At 41.3% G+C, this 17,649-nt stretch overlaps 1 protein-coding gene across 4 annotated transcripts; it reads right to left on the bottom strand.

Moving 5' to 3' along the window:
* Positions 1 to 73: 73 nt before the first annotated feature.
* Positions 74 to 16,078, bottom strand: sh3bp2 (SH3-domain binding protein 2). 4 transcript variants are annotated; one of them, XM_026339948.1, is made up of 13 exons: positions 15,935 to 16,078; positions 5,102 to 5,241; positions 4,915 to 5,017; positions 4,617 to 4,734; positions 4,364 to 4,431; positions 3,620 to 3,705; positions 3,451 to 3,522; positions 2,600 to 3,326; positions 2,256 to 2,370; positions 1,978 to 2,033; positions 1,636 to 1,711; positions 1,476 to 1,535; positions 74 to 1,351 (listed from the first exon to the last, which is right to left on the bottom strand). In XM_026339948.1, the coding sequence occupies exons 2-13, from the start codon at positions 5,235 to 5,237 to the stop codon at positions 1,214 to 1,216; spliced, it is 1,755 nt and encodes a 584-aa protein (XP_026195733.1). In that variant the 5' UTR covers positions 5,238 to 5,241; positions 15,935 to 16,078; the 3' UTR covers positions 74 to 1,213. The 4 variants fall into 4 exon arrangements, with proteins under 4 accessions (XP_026195733.1, XP_026195732.1, XP_026195730.1 ...); XM_026339947.1 differs by lacking the exon at positions 15,935 to 16,078 and adding an exon at positions 12,234 to 12,656 and having other exon boundaries at positions 2,256 to 2,367; XM_026339945.1 differs by lacking the exon at positions 15,935 to 16,078 and adding an exon at positions 12,234 to 12,655.
* Positions 16,079 to 17,649: the final 1,571 nt, after the last annotated feature.

The raw sequence follows: 17,649 nt of genomic DNA, 5'->3' as shown, positions 1-17,649 counted from the left end.
CTTCTCCTTTATATGACACTATTTATATGACACCACACATGAAACTAAAAAAAGAATGCAAAACATCTGGTGATAAACTGTATTATATCCTTTATACAATCTCATACATACATTTCTGTAGAAAACTATATACTTACATTTTTACATTTCTTTACAGTACATACAGCATTTACATATAAATATAATATGATTTACAGGTTAAAATCAAACATTTGCATTGTAAAAATTATTGTGTAAAAATACAATAAAAAAGTTTCTTCATGTTCAGTTTATCATTTTGTATAAAAAATTATTTATGTTGATAAGTAAGATGCTGTCCAGCTTACAAGGACAATTTCTGTACTGCTAAATGAATTAGTCATTTTAGTCAATGAGAACTCTGTGGTGCTACAAGCCCTTGGGAGTTTGAGGACTGTGTCTTTGTTTTGTAGACAAAAATAAAAATGCTATCTGTTAATCGCACAGATAACAGCTTTTGACAGGAGGACAAAGTCCAGTGAAAGTGATGATGAGGGCATGCTAAGACCACCTCAGAGCAGTATTCAGAAGAAGTTTGTACCAGAAGACACCACATGTTAATGACAGATATGTACCTGTGAGTTAGTTTTAGGATCAACAATAATCATCAGACATAAAATAAGATAAGGATTTAGCCTGAATCCTCACTACACTGCAGTGTCCTATGTCACCCACATGTGGACGCACTGCAAGTGTGGATATTGAGACTGACCCAATGAACCAGAGGGGAGGTATCATTTTGTGTCACGGTGCCCCCCTGTGGACATCACAGCCATCTGAGTTCATCAGAGTTTTACAATTACTAGTTTGCATAACAGAACCAAAATCTGTCTTTAATAATTTATGCGTTTTTACAATAGCTGATGTTTTCAGTACATGGAAGTGGATTAGGGTTGCTTTCTAGTTTGCCTTACAGGTTCTTAAAGTTTGTAAGTTTAGCAAAGTTACAGTCCTTGCTGTTTATGATGACGCATCATGACGCATGTTGGTGCAACTGCAGGTGATAACCACAAGTTATCATGTGTCTTTTTCACTGAGCAGTGAGAGATATGATCAGTTTCAATATGTCATGACAGTTATTTAATCAGTGGCCGTGAGTTGTCCTCCGCGTGTTGTCGACAGGCATGGATTTGAGCGGCTGTGCACTCTGCTTTGGTGCCCGGCGGTTTCGTTTGTAATTTTGAAACCATGTTGATCAGGCGCTCAGAAACTTGGTGTAGGGCTGCTGCAGGCAGAGCGAGCCGTGGTGAGGAAGAGGATGGGCATAGTAGTGTTCAATCAGAACGGAGAGAGTGGGGAACTTCACCTCGATATCCAGGAAAATGCAGTCGTCCTGTCAAAGCACCCACAGAGAAGAACAGGAGACTTTGTTACTAGGTTTGAAATGTTAAATTGTCATTACGAGCAACTTACACACATGAATAATTATAATGTTATACAAAAAATAGGTTTCTTACCTCTTCAAACAGTCTGTAGTTTCTAGCTTTGCCAATGCTGACATCCCACACAACAAGCACCTGGATAACACATGTTAGTTAGTTTGCTGTGAGCTGACATTTAACAACTTTTAGAAGTCGCTGCTTGTTTTCTTGTAAAAAAAAAGACACTTTCTTTTACCTTGGAGGTTTTGGTTCCAGAGTTTCTGATGGCGTACAGCCCGTCCTCTGGTGAGACGCCGTTCTCTTTGAACAACCTGCAGGTGGAGATATCATCACAGCTTACAGGTTATCAACATAACCAGAAAAAGATGCATTGGTAAGGTCTTAAACCTTACTGTAAAGTGCCTTAAGATGGCTTTTGTGGTTGTGTATATATATATATATATATATATATATATATATATAGATATATATACATATATATATATATACTGAAGTGCATTAAATCTAAATATTGCATTGGACATACTGAGTAAGTTGCCTGATAAAGGCACAGCTTAAATGACAAAGTGTGACTTACGTTTCTACGAAGCTGGTTTCAGTTGAGTTGATGAACACAGAGTCTGGCAGCTGCACCTGTGGACAGAAACCACATGTCTTTTTGAGTACACTGACATCTCCCTAGACAAGTGTGTGACTGGTGTTTTCAGCTTGAGTAATGAGTTTACATGTATTCTTTAAAAAAGGTACTGTGTATATATACCAGGTCACACATCATGCGACTGCGAAAGCAGCTAATAAAACTATAAACTTGACAGAGCAGTTAGGGTGGTAAAGGTTAGTGTCAGTTTCTCTTACGTTTTCGTAATCATCATCTGAATTGTCTTCTTCGTTGCTTTTGGAAAACTTTTCTTTCCTCCTGGACTCAGAGGACGTTTCGTCGCGGAAGCTCTGGCCTTCTGGAGATGCTCTTCTGGTGGGAAAACATGTCTTTATTAGCTTATTTTTCCTTGGGGGACTCTTATTGCCCCTTTATCTGATGATCAGAGGCAATTAAGAGTAATTTAACTGAGGCTGTGTATTCCTTGACAGTAACATTTCCAGATTTCTGTTTCTGTTTTGAAATGTGTGTTTTTTAGCTTTTGAAAGTAGTTCTCATTTGACTTTTAAGATAATAACAAAACAGATTTTATTCAGCTTACTGGAATGGGGTTCCAGGAAGTTTGGGCTTGATACTAGGCAGTGGGGGTTTGGTGGAAGGTTTGGGTATCCCTGGCTTATTCTGTAGTCCGGCTCTGAGTAGAGAAGAGGGAGGAGAGTGACCAGGCAGCGGTGGGTGACTGGAGGACATCTGGCTGGGGGTCAGGCAGTTTAACATCGCTGCTCTAACAGCGTTTGCAGGCTTGGGGGCTGGTATGCTTGGCTTGCTGTGGACGTTGCTCAGCTCCGAGCGGTGGCTGTTGGCCAGCGACTGGCTCCCTCCAACGTTAAGGGAGCAGTGGGCAGGACCATTTAGGGCTAACCTCTTTTCTAATGCATCACATATGGGCAGAGTGGCGGGGGATTGGACGGACATGGGTGGCAGAACCCTGCAGTCTCTCTTGTCGGCCCCTCCCAAGGATGCTGCCCTGCTGCTCGGAAGAGTTTTCTTTTGGCTGACGGGAGGTGGAAGCGGTGGGGTGGAAGGTGAGGGTTTGTTCAGATGGGGGGCGAAGGGGAGAGGGGGTGCTGGGCCTTTGTTGAGATCCTTCGATATGGAGGAAGGGGAAAGTGGGGGTTTTTTGGGAAGCAAGCTGGTCGGGATTCTGTTATGCAACGGCACGGGAGGTGCAGGGCCTTTGTGGAAACCTGCGTTGGAATCTTGGCGGAGCTGGCACAGCAGCGGCACTGGAGGAGGAGGGTAGGAGGGGGGTGGCCCCGTGGGACGACCTGATGATGTAAGAGAATGAGAAAACCGTTTGTGTTTCCTGTATAAAGCCATAAATACTGGAACATCACGGTGTAACTTCTGAAAATGTCTTCACTGTAAGTGACTTCGTGGTGAGGGCCTCACCTGTAGATGAGGAGTCACCGTCTGGCTTCAGATAGTCCTCTTCTTCATCATCATCTTCCTCGTCAATATAATCTGCACACAGAAGAAAACAGTACGATAATTTAGCGAGACACGATGACACAATGGTGAGAGGTGTGTTTTGCTTTTGCCTTCATTAAGGTAGTCTCACCAACTTCTGTGTTGTCAACAGGGTGCTTAATATCCATGGGCTTTTCAATGGTGCCATAGAAACTGTCAGCGTCTGAATCAGAGTCACTATGGCAACAAAGGAAATGTCATAATGAATAAACAATGTACAGACAAAGATTCAAACATCAAGTTTAACTGACTTTTATTGGCTATTGAAAAGAATCTATCTTTGTATCTTTCAGTCTATGTATATAATGTAAGCTATGTTTTTAATTAGCTGAGCTTACATCATTATGAATTTCCCAACCACTTCAATTTATAAACAAGACGTCACCGTTTGCGTCTTTTTTTAATATATTACTTTTCTATTTCACTACTTATTTTTAGTTTGTTACACTACTGCATATAGGTTGTACATTTATTTCTGCAAATGCAGAACTATTACAATATACTCAATAATAAGTTCAAATTAGTGAAGTGAGAAATCAAAACTAGCATTCAAAAGGTATTTGTGTCCCCAGTCGCAGTGTGTAGAGTGTGTGATCTAAATGTAATTAAACTAAAAAATGTAATTATTCTGCAAAATTAGCTTCTGGGAAGCAGCAACCTAAAGTAATCAGAAAGCTGCATCAGACTGTTGCAATCTACAACGTTTAGTTCCCTCTCAAATGCTTTAGGTGATGAGATCACACTGATAAAGGCAGCCGTCTGTAAGAAAGGAGAAGCGTGTGGGGTGTACGATGGTAGTTTTTGAACACATTAAAAGTACAGTCCTTCCAGTCACCTTGGAATTTGGCTCTCTTTTCGGTCGTTATAGTGATCGATCTCCTTCCGCAGGTTCCGCATCCACTTCTGTAAGACAGAAGAATCATGTATAGCAGTTGTCTGTCTGCATGTGAAACTATCTGTGTCTATAAAAACGACATCAGGCTTGACGCTTCATGCGACATGCATGAGTGAGTGATATTTGCCACTGTGCACTAAACACTTCATTAGTTATTAATTTACTGTAAGTAAAGCCCAGCTGTTGTTCTCACCCTCCGCTCGTCCTCACTGGCTGCAGAGAAGAACCACGTCCTGTGCTTCTTGCTGAAGTGGACAATCTTGAAAGGAAAAACGTTACTGGACGTTGTCTCCTCTGCTGCCCTCATCACTCTGTGGAGGGGGATACATCAGTGAAGTCGTTTATTGTGTGTTTAATGTGAGTACAGGTACATCAGGACGTATCTTCATACAGTGTGGTGGACATTCTTACAGTAGTAACTCATACAGGTACACAGGGTTAGCAAACTGACAGACCTTGGCCTTTTAAAAGCTGAAGACATTTCCACTGACCTGTTGTAGCCGTTGAGAGAGAATGCCCCCTGCGGTGCAGGAGACGTGCTGCTCTTAAAGTAGTACACACAGCCCTTGTGAATGATGATGTACCTCAGTGGCCCTGTGAGAAAATCAACACATGAATGTTACCATCCACCTGTCTGTGTAACAACAAAACTAAACTGAACACCTACTGTCAACTCACATTTCATGAGGCTGAACTGGCTGCCTCCTTTTTTGTGGAGGTATCCTGAAGTGGAAACTCCCCCCGGCATGGTGAGGAGGTTCTGAGCTCCGATGGCTCGCATCGGCACCGGCCAGCACACCTCTGCAGATGACATGGTTCTACACAAGGAGGAGGAAGAGATACGGTTGGGAGATTATTCTTCCATCACTGTTTTAGGTTTTGTTTTTGAGAAGAAAAGATCAACGCGCTTGATATTTATAGAATCAATAGGAATGAAAGGAAATAAAGTGCTTAACCAACATTTTAGCCATAGCACAAATCCTCTCTCTACACAACACAATAAGGCATTCTGCTCCAACAGTATTGTCTTTCTGTCCATATAGTAAGAGAAATCTAGTGTAAACCCAACGTGCTACTGTGGCCTGAAGTTGCCAAAAAAGAGAAGAATTCCGCCCTCATATAAAACGCAGCTATTCAGAACAGTGATATTAATCTCATCTTTATGGTCTCGCTGCAGCTAGATGTAGGGAAAAGTGGTTTTAATACTACAACATCAGTGAGTGAGAGTCAAAAACACAATTTATACCTCTTTAAAAAAGGCCACGTGACATATTTGACTGCCACACGTTGGATTTAACAGTAGTTGAGAATTGGTGAAATCTTTGATGATCCATTCAAAGTCATAGAACATGCATCAAGATAACTACGAGCCACAGCTATAACCATGTTCTGTAGGATTCATCGTCTCTGAGCCTTGATCTGCCCGACGAGTTTTTCAGCAAACCCTTTTTCATATCCACATGAATTTGAGAGCTGAAAATGAATTTCATCATCTAAAAAGTACTCTAATCCTAAATTTTTCTCTCAAGATAGAGAGCCTGTTTGACTTTCGGGCGTGACCTGCTCAGGTGTTGCCTACCTCCTATTGAGCCTCGTGGTGATGCTCCGAGCAGCAGCACTCTCCCTCAGCAGACTGAATGTGGAGGCTACCACTGTGGAGGCCAACGATGGCAGGAGGTCCATTACGGAGCACAAACACAGCCGACTGGAGTCAAACTGTCCCAACGCTGTGTCTGTCTCCCCCTTTTGACTGCCTTTATAGATTTCTATCTTTCTTACTCTCCCTCGCCCATAAACACACTCAAAGTGAGATAGCGTACAGATTCCTACTTGAAAAACCCACACGCAGACGCTTCGGACAGGAAGTACATAATACCCTCAGCCCTTTAGCTGGGGTTCAAGGCTTCATTTAACAGGTGCGTGCATGTGTGTACGTGCAAAAGAGAGAGTGCTGGTTCAAATAAACATCCCGAGTGAAGTGCTTCATGTCCTAATGAGTTTATGTGCAACTTCCAGTTTATCGACAAGATCTACTGACCCCAGAGAGACGGAGAGGGGGGGTGTAGTTCAAAACTATCACAGAGAGCACATTCCCACTTTGTGCTGATATTGCAGCTGGTCGTCACATGTTCAAAGAGCTTCAAAGAGACAAATAGATGTGAGAAGTCGAGATTCAAAGAACACGTTAAACCCTATAAAACACTGTTACCAGCAAGTTGCCAGCAGAAGACACTCCTTTACAGGTGTTACAAGTGAAGTAGGGTTTCTAAAAGCCAACAAGAAGGAACTGTTTATGGAGTTGAATTGAATTTTACCTGAAGAACATCTGTGGACCAAAACGTTGGAAAGGAACAATTGTGAATAGGAGACTTGGAACAAAGTGCTTGTGGCAACAGATGAGACATCAAGTAGAGGTTACCAAAACAATGTTTCCATAGTGATAATCTATTTAATGTCATGGTAATCTGGTAAGACAGTTGTGTACTGGACATGCAAGCCGACATCACATCGGCCGGAACCTTTAGTTATAATGTTAACACGCCGTGACAGAACCTTCCAGAGGATGCGTAATGGCGGTCATGTGGTTTGTCCAGTGTGTCAGACACACAGGTGGGCAGATAAAACGGAAACAACATGATGTGTCACTCAGCGTTCTCGTGTTTTGTATAGGAAGTGGCCTAAATGTGTTGTCAGCATTATTTACTGTATCCACTGACAGACGGGGAGTGGGGATGAGGAGTGAATCAGGATACAGAACAACTCACATGTTCACGTCACGTCTTCACACTTCTCTCTCTCACCTTTTACTCTTTACAAAAACCATTTTGAGTTCTTACAAACCAACTGACACTTCCGCTTCCTGCAGGCCTTAAGCTTAAAATTGGAATTTCAAATGCGCTTCAACTGCTTTCACTTTGCTGTAGCGCTTCAACAATAAAACGGCATCTCGATTATGCTGTATCTGACAATATTTATATGTTGTTGAAGACGAAAACCAAATTAAATGACGGATTAATAACAAACAATTTGTCTGTTACATCATAAGTTTCACAAAATAACTGTCAATATACTCAAATACACTCAAAACGTTTTGCATGTGGTGTCTGGCCTTTTCAGTTTATCTTCACACTGTAGTCATGTTATGAATTATGTATTTTCACAATCTTCTGTGGGAAAGTTTCTAAACCTTGTATTACTAACAAATCTCAAATGTCTTATCTTTAAGCAGGACGACATAGGGATGTGCAGGATTTCCAAGAAGGGACAGATGACAGCAGCGCCTTTGTGGGAAAACAGAAACTGAAACTGGTTTAGCTGTGATATGGAAAACCCCTGATGAATCGCATTGCAGCACAGTTTTCCTGTTAAATGTCCTCATTACCACATGACGGGCTATACAGATCTAATCTTCTGCTTTAAATCCACATTATGTGACATGGACAGAGGTTTACACAAAGCTAATCAATCTTTATAAAATGACTTTATATTAGATCCTTCAGTCTGTGACCCATGGCCATCGTGGCAGCATGTGTGAAGCCCGAAAGGTGACACCCGGGGTAAACATTTGGTTTTCGTGTCATCGCCTGAGGGTCTAAAATGCCCAACACTGTCTAACCAAACTGTAAAATGCTGAAATGCAGAAATTCAAGCTGAAAATAAACACTTCCTCATAATGATTATTTTAGTGTGTGTGTGTTTCTGCGTACTCCAGAAAGAACCTGGTGATTTTCTGCAGAATTCTAGATACTGTGAATTTCTATTGGCTCTCTACTGAGAGTCCCTTACCAGCCTCACTTATGTTCCACTACCCCAAGAGTTAAAAAAAAACACTGCAAAACTTGCTGTTGGTGCTCATAAAGCTTGTTGGTGTTGGTGAAAACAAGATGTGTTTTTTACAAACTTAGAGTGACATTAATAGCATAGAAACACTGTCATGAACCAGAAGGTGAGAAGACTGAAGAAAACAATTGAACTGCTAAGTCTGACTGTGCTGCGTACTTTGTAAAGCTTCTATATTTGACAGACTTGAGTCATAAATTCTATGTAACCATGAGCTAAATTACAAGTTAACATGTCTGTCTCCAAGACAACTGGAACAAAGACCGTCCACAACTTCCACATCACAGGAAATCCCATCACAGGTTTTTTCACATCTTTCACACAGTTTTCTACTTCACTCTTCTATTAATTCCCGATTACAAGATCCTTTGCAGGACAAAACCAATTTCATATGAAATGTGTACTGTACAACAGCTGCCAGACGTCTGCTACAAGACTGTGCGCGGCTCACCACTGTTCTCTCTCTGCGCAGCTTGTGCTGTCTGCTCGGACTTGATCATCATCAAGCCCCCAAGAGACGCATCTGCACACACAACCACAGGCTAACGCAAAGGTTAGAGGTAAACCATTGCCCCAGATGCCGAGAACTGTCCGTCCTGCTCAGAAGACACATACCGCGATAGCTGTGTTTTTTATGTTGGGCTTGCTTCCTGTCTTCCATCCCCCTCCTCAGTGACAGACCACAACAAGTTCCTCCACAGGTTCAGCTGCACATTTTCACACACATTACACAACAGAAACTAAAGTGGAGTAGACGTGGAGAGGTTTATCTGCACTCTGGAGTGTTTCCTCTTCCACTCTGATGAATGATTAACGAGCCGCTGACAGAATGTAGGCCCACTGAAGACATTTACACAACACGCTTGACGTTTTCATGGTGTTCAAAAGGTCCCCTGTCCACCTAGGGGAGTGGGGGAGGGTCTGAAATAGCAGAATAGAAAGCATTTTGGATTCACATGCTACAAAAGCATGTGTTTTATACTTCTGGAGTTGGTATACACTGAACCAATATCATATTCTATTGCATATAACAGAATAACATGTTTTTTTCAAATAGCACAAAGAATAATGCAAAGCATTTGCAAAAATTCATAAGTGGAAATGCAAAAACTGTGTGTGCAAGAGTTTTCCACAGGAAAGGAAAATCGCACTTAGTCGAAACTCTACAGTTTCTTCATTTTCCTGTTTTCTTTTCTGTTTATATGCAACTTCTCAGCAATTGAGCTCATCAATGATCATATTTTGACATTTCCGATCACATCGACAGCATTCATTACGGTCATCCACGCTCTTTCTGACGCGCTGTCACCACCATCCAGGACCAATTTCTATCGGCTTATAGATGAAGCTGGTTTATCTTCAGGCTTTGCGAGCAGGACACACAAATGTTCGAGTAGTCTTTGAGAAAGCACTGGCACTGATTACAGTATGTTGGAGGCCAGTCATGAAATGTATTCAATGTCTTAAAGATATGTTCTGTAGGTGATGTATGACAGCGTTGTTAGTAATCAAAAATACTAATACTGGCTAATAATTATTACTTTTTTACTGTGTATTCAAACAAGCCTTGCCGAATAATAATGCTGAAGTAGCTTTAAAGGAAGATATTATTTTACACTAAAAAGTAATATTGTGTGTGTATGTATGTTTCTTTTAATAAACACTAACATTTAATATATCACTTTAGCCCAGCAACTTCACTTGAAGTGAATACTGTGCCAGTGTGCACACCTCTCACAGAAAAATACAAAAACAGAACAGAAATTTTAGACGTTTAGTTCACACACATACACACACACACACACGCACACACACACACACACACACACGCACACCTCTGCAGCTGTGAGCTCGTAGAAATCTGAATAGTAAAACTACAGTACGTCCTCTTTCTCCCCCTGTGGCTTCTCCTACGCATCAATACTTCCTGTGTCCAAATAAGGCAATGCCACTCCACAGGAAGTGCCGCACTGTCACACACTTCCACAAGTGAACACACACAAACACTGCACAACGACTAAAACTCTTACTGTAACTGTGTTTCCGTTCTAAAGTGAAAAACACAACGATAACAACAATAATGCGCAGATAGTGGAGTTCGGGGTGGGGGGGGATGAGAGGCAGAGAGAGGTAGAGGGAGCATGAGAAGCAGGAAGAGCGAGAGAGAGTTGAGATTTTGCTGTGACTACGTGCCCACCCTTCTTCCTCTACTTGATACGGGGTCAAAAAATGAGAGCACGTTTCCTGTAAATGTTGCCTTTTCTCTTCTCTGCACCTATCACTCAACCAAAAGGAGGAATTGCCGTGGCAACAACTGACGGCTTGGATTGGAGCACCATTGTACAGTTGTTTTTCTACAGTCAAATCAATTGTATTTGTCTTAGAGGAGAAAAACTGGACCAAACTAAGCCCTGTTTGCACCTTTTCTTTAGAAATCCAGTACGGAAATACCTTCAGAGGTGCTGTAGTGGTCGGCCATCTGGCCAAAAGGCTACAATGCTGTTGTGGAAAACCTGGGAAATCCCCACAGTGGCATTTCCCAGTTACAGAACACACTGTTTTATCTCTCCATGCACTGGTAGAAAGTAACCCTGTTCCATTATTAAGATGTTAAGTAAGCTCAATTTGGAGGTACTTCTATTTAACCGGTTTATACTACATTTTAATTTTCAAAATGAATACAAATGAAAGATACAAAAAAGTGGTACAGTGGTAGTTTTACCTGTACATGTTAGGACTGAATATATTGGATCACCTACAACAAATATCAAATTTTACTTTACACATTATTTTACTTGCGTTTCATTTCACTTAACAGGTATAATGACATATTCTTCATCTATTGCTACACAGATGTGTAGAAAAAACACTACCCAGACTGACTTTATAACCCTTTAGAGGGAAGAGGACCCTATGTTGGGAATCCTAGACTAAACAATTTATGTCTACTGTCTCACACAGTCATACTTACATAATGCTGCAGCAGTATTAACAATCTCATACTGTAATGACGTACTATTTGCAGTTACAGTCGACATTTCACTCTAATGAGCACTTTTGCTTTGATTTTTCCTGTAATGTAATTTAAATTTTTGATGTAGATCTTTTAAATTCACATTCAATATGCACACAAACGTATTTACACATCACACTGCACAACCTACTGCACAAGTGAGTGAGCAAAATTGCCTTTTGCAATGCCATTGTTCATTAATCAAGCCACATTGAATATGTTGTAACAGCACAGTGTCCAGGTTTTATGCCCCCTGAACTTGTCTCACCTTGTATTGTTAGTGTTACTGTATCAATTGATATTTTTCTTGTGCATTTGGTTATATGACCATATGAACAACTCTTTTTCTTGGAATTCATGTTGACTGTTTGACACTGCTGGATTTTACTGCAGCTTTTCTGAGTGTCAGATTTTTTTGACTGCACAGAGCACCGATCCCACTGTGTAACTGTTTTTATTCAGCAACTGACCTGGACAGTAGTTATTTGTAGGTAAGGCAAGTTTGATGTTTAGCAAAAATCTCCCATTGTAAATGTGTTGAGTGAAAATATTAAACTCTACGAACGGAGATCAGATAGACACACACACACACGTACACAACTAAGATTTGCAGCTTCCAAGCGACAGTCACAAACAGAGTTGCTTCACTGATTTCTTGTAACAGGGTTAGAAACTTTGTCATAAAAATAAGCAAACCACCTGCTGAGTGGGTTTGAAAGGCGCTCCAGATAGCCCACATTGATAACCAAATCAGGCTGAAACACCACAACATACAGTCTCCATTCACTCCCACAGACAGAGCAGGCAACAAAAACATCCAGGCAACGCAGGAATGCATCTATACTGTATGTAACATATAGTGGACTCCAAGAGACAAGAGGAAACCCAAAAGATGAGGCCAACAACACAAGGAGTGTTAGGATCATGAAGAAGAATGAAAATAGAGTTCGCACTTACATGACATCCCTCGTTTCCCGAATACACATCTTGACGCTCTGCTTGGAGCTCCCTGAAAACGACTTTTTTTTTCTCACGGATGGAGCGGACATGCCAGCAGACATGAAAGAAGCAGCAGTGAACAATATACCTGCATACTTTCAAACAATGTGGAGCGAAGAAGGTCGGATATGCGTTCGGATAAGCCAAGGGTAGACTGGATGAAGTCGCAGGTTTTAGGATAAGAGGAGTGAAGCAGGATTGAAAGAATAGAGTCCCAACATGGACGATCCAAATAAAAGATGGAAGAAGAAGAAAACAGAGGTTAAACGGAGGCAGAAGATGAAAACAATACGTAAAGAAGGAGAAAGAACAATTGCTTGTGTCGATTAGGAAGTCTGTTGGTGGTCTGAACCTTTCTTACTCCGCCAGTCATTTCCTGAAAAGGCCTACTCCACCAGTCCCTGCTTCTCATTGGTCTACCGGCCGTAGCATGTTCCTTCCTGCTTCCTCAGAAGTGGCATGCGATTGGCTGTTAGGTAAAACCCACACCATTACACACACTTCTCTCACACACTTGGACAGACAGGACCAGAGAAAGAGGCCTGGGGACTTTCCATCTCTGGAACAATGAGTCGAGACACACACACACACACACACACACACACACACACACATACACTTCAGATACGAATATGACTTGAAACGGAATTATTCCCGTCTGAGGTTGCAGGTGAACTTTCATGCTACCATTCACTTCTGGAGTGAAAAAGTGCATAATGTGCTGCAGGTGACCTCAGCTGTCTCTACAACTTCCCTTTGTCGTGACACCACATGTTCTTATGCATACACTTCATATCTTGTAGAATCGTGAAGTAGAGGGTGCAGTTGATTTTAGTACATTTGAAAGATTTCCTTCAGTGGTGGCCTCAGTGTTCCTCTATCAACCCTTATAACCATAGAATTTCTCATGTTGCTCTAGCCGTCTGTCCACTATTAACATTGGCACTGTATCGAGAAAGGAAGAGATGCCTGAGAAAGTACCTGTTCCTCCGTTTCTAACAGTGTACAGAGCCAAACAACCAAAAGAGAAAGTCAGCAGAACGCAAAATGAACAAAAATGTCTTTGAGGCAAGGTCGAAGACCTCTGGTGTGGATTTCCATTGGTGGACAGACCAGCGAGAGCTGCAAAGCACGAGGAGCCACACAAGGAGTTTGTCATTTACACAACCAGGACTGGACAAACAATCCAAGGGTTTCATTAGTGCCATGCCACAAGTGATGATGTGTTACAACAATGACAGGAAAGCATAGGGGGTAACCACATGAAGGTCTACTGCAGCTATACTGCCGCTGATCAATCTAATAGATATCAACAAACGTGGTGAGTATTCGATTTGGTAGATTTGGCTCACTACAAACTGTGTTGAAGTAGACGGTACATGAGGCATCAAGAAGGATTTGCGCTACAGTAGCTTTGATGAGACACAATGAAAGGCGCAACGACACATATGATATTGAAATGAGTGAGGATGTCTCTTTCCTCCTACAGTGAGCCATCTGCCCAAACTGACATCAGCTCGCTGCTCATACTTCTGGAAAGATGACAAATCTATTTTTTTTAAATGTAATAAAGTGACAAGTCAGTGACACCATCAGTGTTGCACTTATTCTTTTTTGTCTTGCAAATGCTTTTGTGACCCTTTGTGCAGTTAGGTAAAGATAACCTGCATTGTGGTGAAGGCTAAACTGGACTCATAGTGACCAGAGGCAGATAATGATGATAGAAAGTGGCCACTAGAGTTTTCCTATTAAGTCATACAGTTTTGTTGTGATTTGGATGAGAGACTAGACTATTTGTTGACCCCTGACCAATCACAGTTTGATGACGTGCATGATGTCCACAGGTAATGAAGAATTGCTGGTCCAACTGACAGCAAAAGACTGTCCTGGTAAATACGACCAACCAGCAGATACACATTAGCCTTTGACAACATCCTAAAACCAACCAAACTGCTTTGGTTGCACGGTTGTCCGACCCTGTATGACTGACTTCTGCAGCATATTTGCATAATTCTGTCTTCATTCAGTGCCAGTATCTCACCCGTCTAGTGAAAATAAACACAAAGACAGGGTTTGATTATGGCGATGAGGAAGTTTCACGTTTGTTTGGCGTTTATAGAGAAGCTTCTATTCACCCCATTGGAAGAAATACAGCATATTTAACCCAGCGCTTTTTGAGGAAATTCAATGATTTGACTGTGTCACAAATAACCTCGTTGTTGTTGCTGCACACATGGGGCTAACATTTCAGTTAAATCATCATTGGCATTCACACAAGTGCTGGATAGAATGGAATAGAAGTGCCCTAACCCTAACAACTATGACACAACATGCAGTATAAAACATGCAGCTGCCACGTTTTTCAGTGATGCGCGTTAGTGTAGACGCTCACACTTGACTTCTCCAGCTTCATCAGTTCAGATCAATACATGAAAAAGAAACAATAGCCGCACAGCTAGAGGGCTCCAATGTGTTGAAAAAGGATGACGCGAGATGCTAAAGTTCATGTGAGACAGCTTGAGCTTCTGTTACTGTTCCTAAAGGTCAGCAACATGCATACTGGAGTTGAGTTTATCACCAGCTTTTATGCAGAGTTAATCAGTTAAATGAACTTAACATTCACACAAAGTTCAAAAGGCCACCACAGAACATTTGACAACCATTGAGATCTGTGATCATCAGAATAAAAAAAAAGTTTATACCCTCCCGACCACAAACTAGTCAGTTAAAAAACACGAAAGATTAAAAAGAAGATCCCGCCACTACTGTGATACCACAGTGTGTTAAATGTTACCACCAGCATCGAACTGATGGAGACCGTCCATACATTCCTAAATACAGGACAGCACATGGCGCCACACGGGAGCTTCTTAGGGAATAAAATCTTCATTATCCTTATCCTATCCTTATCCTTTATATCCTTATAAAAAAAAAAAGAAAGCAAAAAAAAAAAGAGCTGTTCTTCACTGGATTGAAGCTGGTTTAACCCCGACACCAGGTGATACTATATAACAGTCTAGAGAAAAGTTTATGTGCAAAGTTTCCAACCAAGTCACAGAGCTGACATAGTCTACCACCGGCTATAGAAGAGAAGCTGCTTTCATTTACCTCCATCTAAAACCGAGCACCCAGTGTTTCTTAAATGTACATATATTATGTATCAGCCATCATTAGCACTGTAAACTGCATGCTGCAGTGCTGCATCTGATAGCTGGAGAGAACGGGCAACTAGGCGGGCAGGGCTAAGCCCGGGGTAAACTGTGTTGCATTGTTCACATTCCATAAGCAAATACTGTCACAGCTTTAAAAGTTAAACTTTTATAATTAGTAGTGTTTTAAAATAACATCTTTATATTCTTTTTGTAAAACAGAATATGGTAGAATGGTTTTGCTGAATCAAAGGAATATGAATTTATTGGCAAGTGCCACTCTCCTTTCTATAGAATATATACTGCAGTCTAAAGCTAAGTCAACTAAGCAGCACTGTGTATCAACTACAACAGCACTGAAACCACAAAACGAATTTCTGAATGACTTGAACTCTGCATCGCAATCTCTTTAAGAAAAAAAAAAAAAGCAGCAATGCAACTGTATATTAACATAGCAACAAAGCCGAGCAACCCATGAATCAACAGTTGTATATTTCACATTAAACTCACCCATGGAGAGCTGCGTCAGCTGCTTATCGCCTCTGTCTGTGGATGTATCATGAATGGACTGAGCACTGCACCGCTCTGCTTCAGCCCAGTTCACTTCCTGGCTTGGTGTCTCTGAGCTACTGTATGAAGTGTCATGACATCCTCCCTTTAACCACAAAAGAAACTATCTGCAGTGCTCATACAAACACAGACACCAGTAAGCCAGCATAAAAGCAGTGTGTTGCAGGGTGTTGTGGCGCTACTGTATTTTAACCCCCACTTTTGGGAGGATTTTTTGAATCTTTTCCAGAACTGAGAAAAATGTAACAGCTTTGTGTATGTATCAAGTTTCACTGGCTATATCATTGCAGCCAGAACTTGAATACATAAAAAAACTAAACATAAATAACTTCCCCTCTGCAGTGCAGACAAACCACTCCTCCTACCAGCTGGCCAGCAAGTGTGTCACGAACGAAAGCCAACACATTAGTTAACCTGCTGCTATATAAGCAAATGTGTGAGTTAGTGTGAGGACTCAAAAAAGCAACAAGAGATAAGTAAAAACTAAAAAATTCAACCAGAGGTTACGGCGGGTTAAGTTGTGTTTATTATAGTGCAATGTTAACACCTCACAGCATGAGGTCCTGCATCCAGCCTGTGCGCAGTCTTTTGCAGGCATTTCCTCTCGGTGCGCCAATTAACTCCCAAATATCTTTTTTATGAGCTGTGGGGTTATTTTATTTATCTCCTTTGTTGCATGGGTTCCATTGAAAAATGTATCTTATATATTTATATTTTATCACATCAATAGTAAATAGTAAAAGCAATCTTTAAACCACTTGGATGTAGTTTTCATAGGAAAAGCATGGACACAAGGATAAGCAGGTGTAAGGCAAAGCAGGTACTTTCTCATAAATACATAGGAAGAACATGAATATTGCTGCTGTCATATATTAATAGCAGGAAAATGTTTGACCTGTGTGTGTTGCTGAGGTCAATAAAACCAGTTTCTTCCTCTGTGTATGAATGGGAGATCTTTGGAAGGCATTTTACAAACTAGTATTATCAGTACTAGTAACAATCTAGAAATATTGGCACCTCAACAATTCTGTCTATCCGTACGTGTTTGCCGTCACTGCTTAGCCATCTTCCTCTTTGTTGCCACTTTGCTTTCCTCAAATACTTCTCTTCTGCCTGCAGCGTTTTGAGGACAGCTGGCACTAAACCTTCACTCGCCACATCACAGAGCGCAGCCTTGTTTTCTGGCGCCTGAAGCTTGCGTCAAATGGCTGGTGGCTCAGTCTGTGAGGTTAATGTGTGTTGCATTTCACACAGATAATAATATCTTATTATTTTCAGACAAATCACTGGCATCCAGTAGGAAATGAATAAGCAAGCCTCTATTTGTGGTGCATCGTTTTTATATAAAGCTAAAGTTCACTTCTTAATAACGTCATGGTGTTGTAGGTCAGTTAAGCAACACTTAAAGTTAAACCAAGGACAACGTTCACACATCCACACCTTATCATATCGTGACACTGTTTGAAGTCTGAAGCAGGCCACAATTTCACCAGTTTATTGACACCGTGCAGCCATGACTCAACTTCCAGTTACCCTACTCCCCTTGGCTCCCACACCTTCCTGTAGGTGTGGATCAGACCTGCACATTGGTCTGGAGGAATTTTAGCTCATTCTTCCTGCAGAACTGCTTCAGCTCTGTCATAGTCTTTGAATGT

The sequence above is a fragment of the Anabas testudineus genome, chromosome 22 (assembly GCF_900324465.2).
Source record: "Anabas testudineus chromosome 22, fAnaTes1.2, whole genome shotgun sequence".
NCBI classification, from domain to species: domain Eukaryota; kingdom Metazoa; phylum Chordata; class Actinopteri; order Anabantiformes; family Anabantidae; genus Anabas; species Anabas testudineus.
This window is presented reverse-complemented; position numbering and strand designations above follow the sequence as displayed.

What these genes read in the sequence shown, in the direction of transcription:
- sh3bp2 (XM_026339945.1), bottom strand. Translation starts at nt 12,337, where the DNA reads ATGTCTGCTGGCATGTCCGCTCCATCCGTGAGAAAAAAAAAGTCGTTT. An exon ending in CCAGTGAGGACGAGCGGAGG is followed by an intron (nt 4,432 to 4,616) that starts GTGAGAACAACA and finishes TCTGTCTTACAG; the next exon opens with AAGTGGATGCGGAACCTGCG. An exon ending in GAAACCAGCTTCGTAGAAAC is followed by an intron (nt 1,712 to 1,977) that starts GTAAGTCACACT and finishes CTCCACCTGCAG; the next exon opens with GTTGTTCAAAGAGAACGGCG.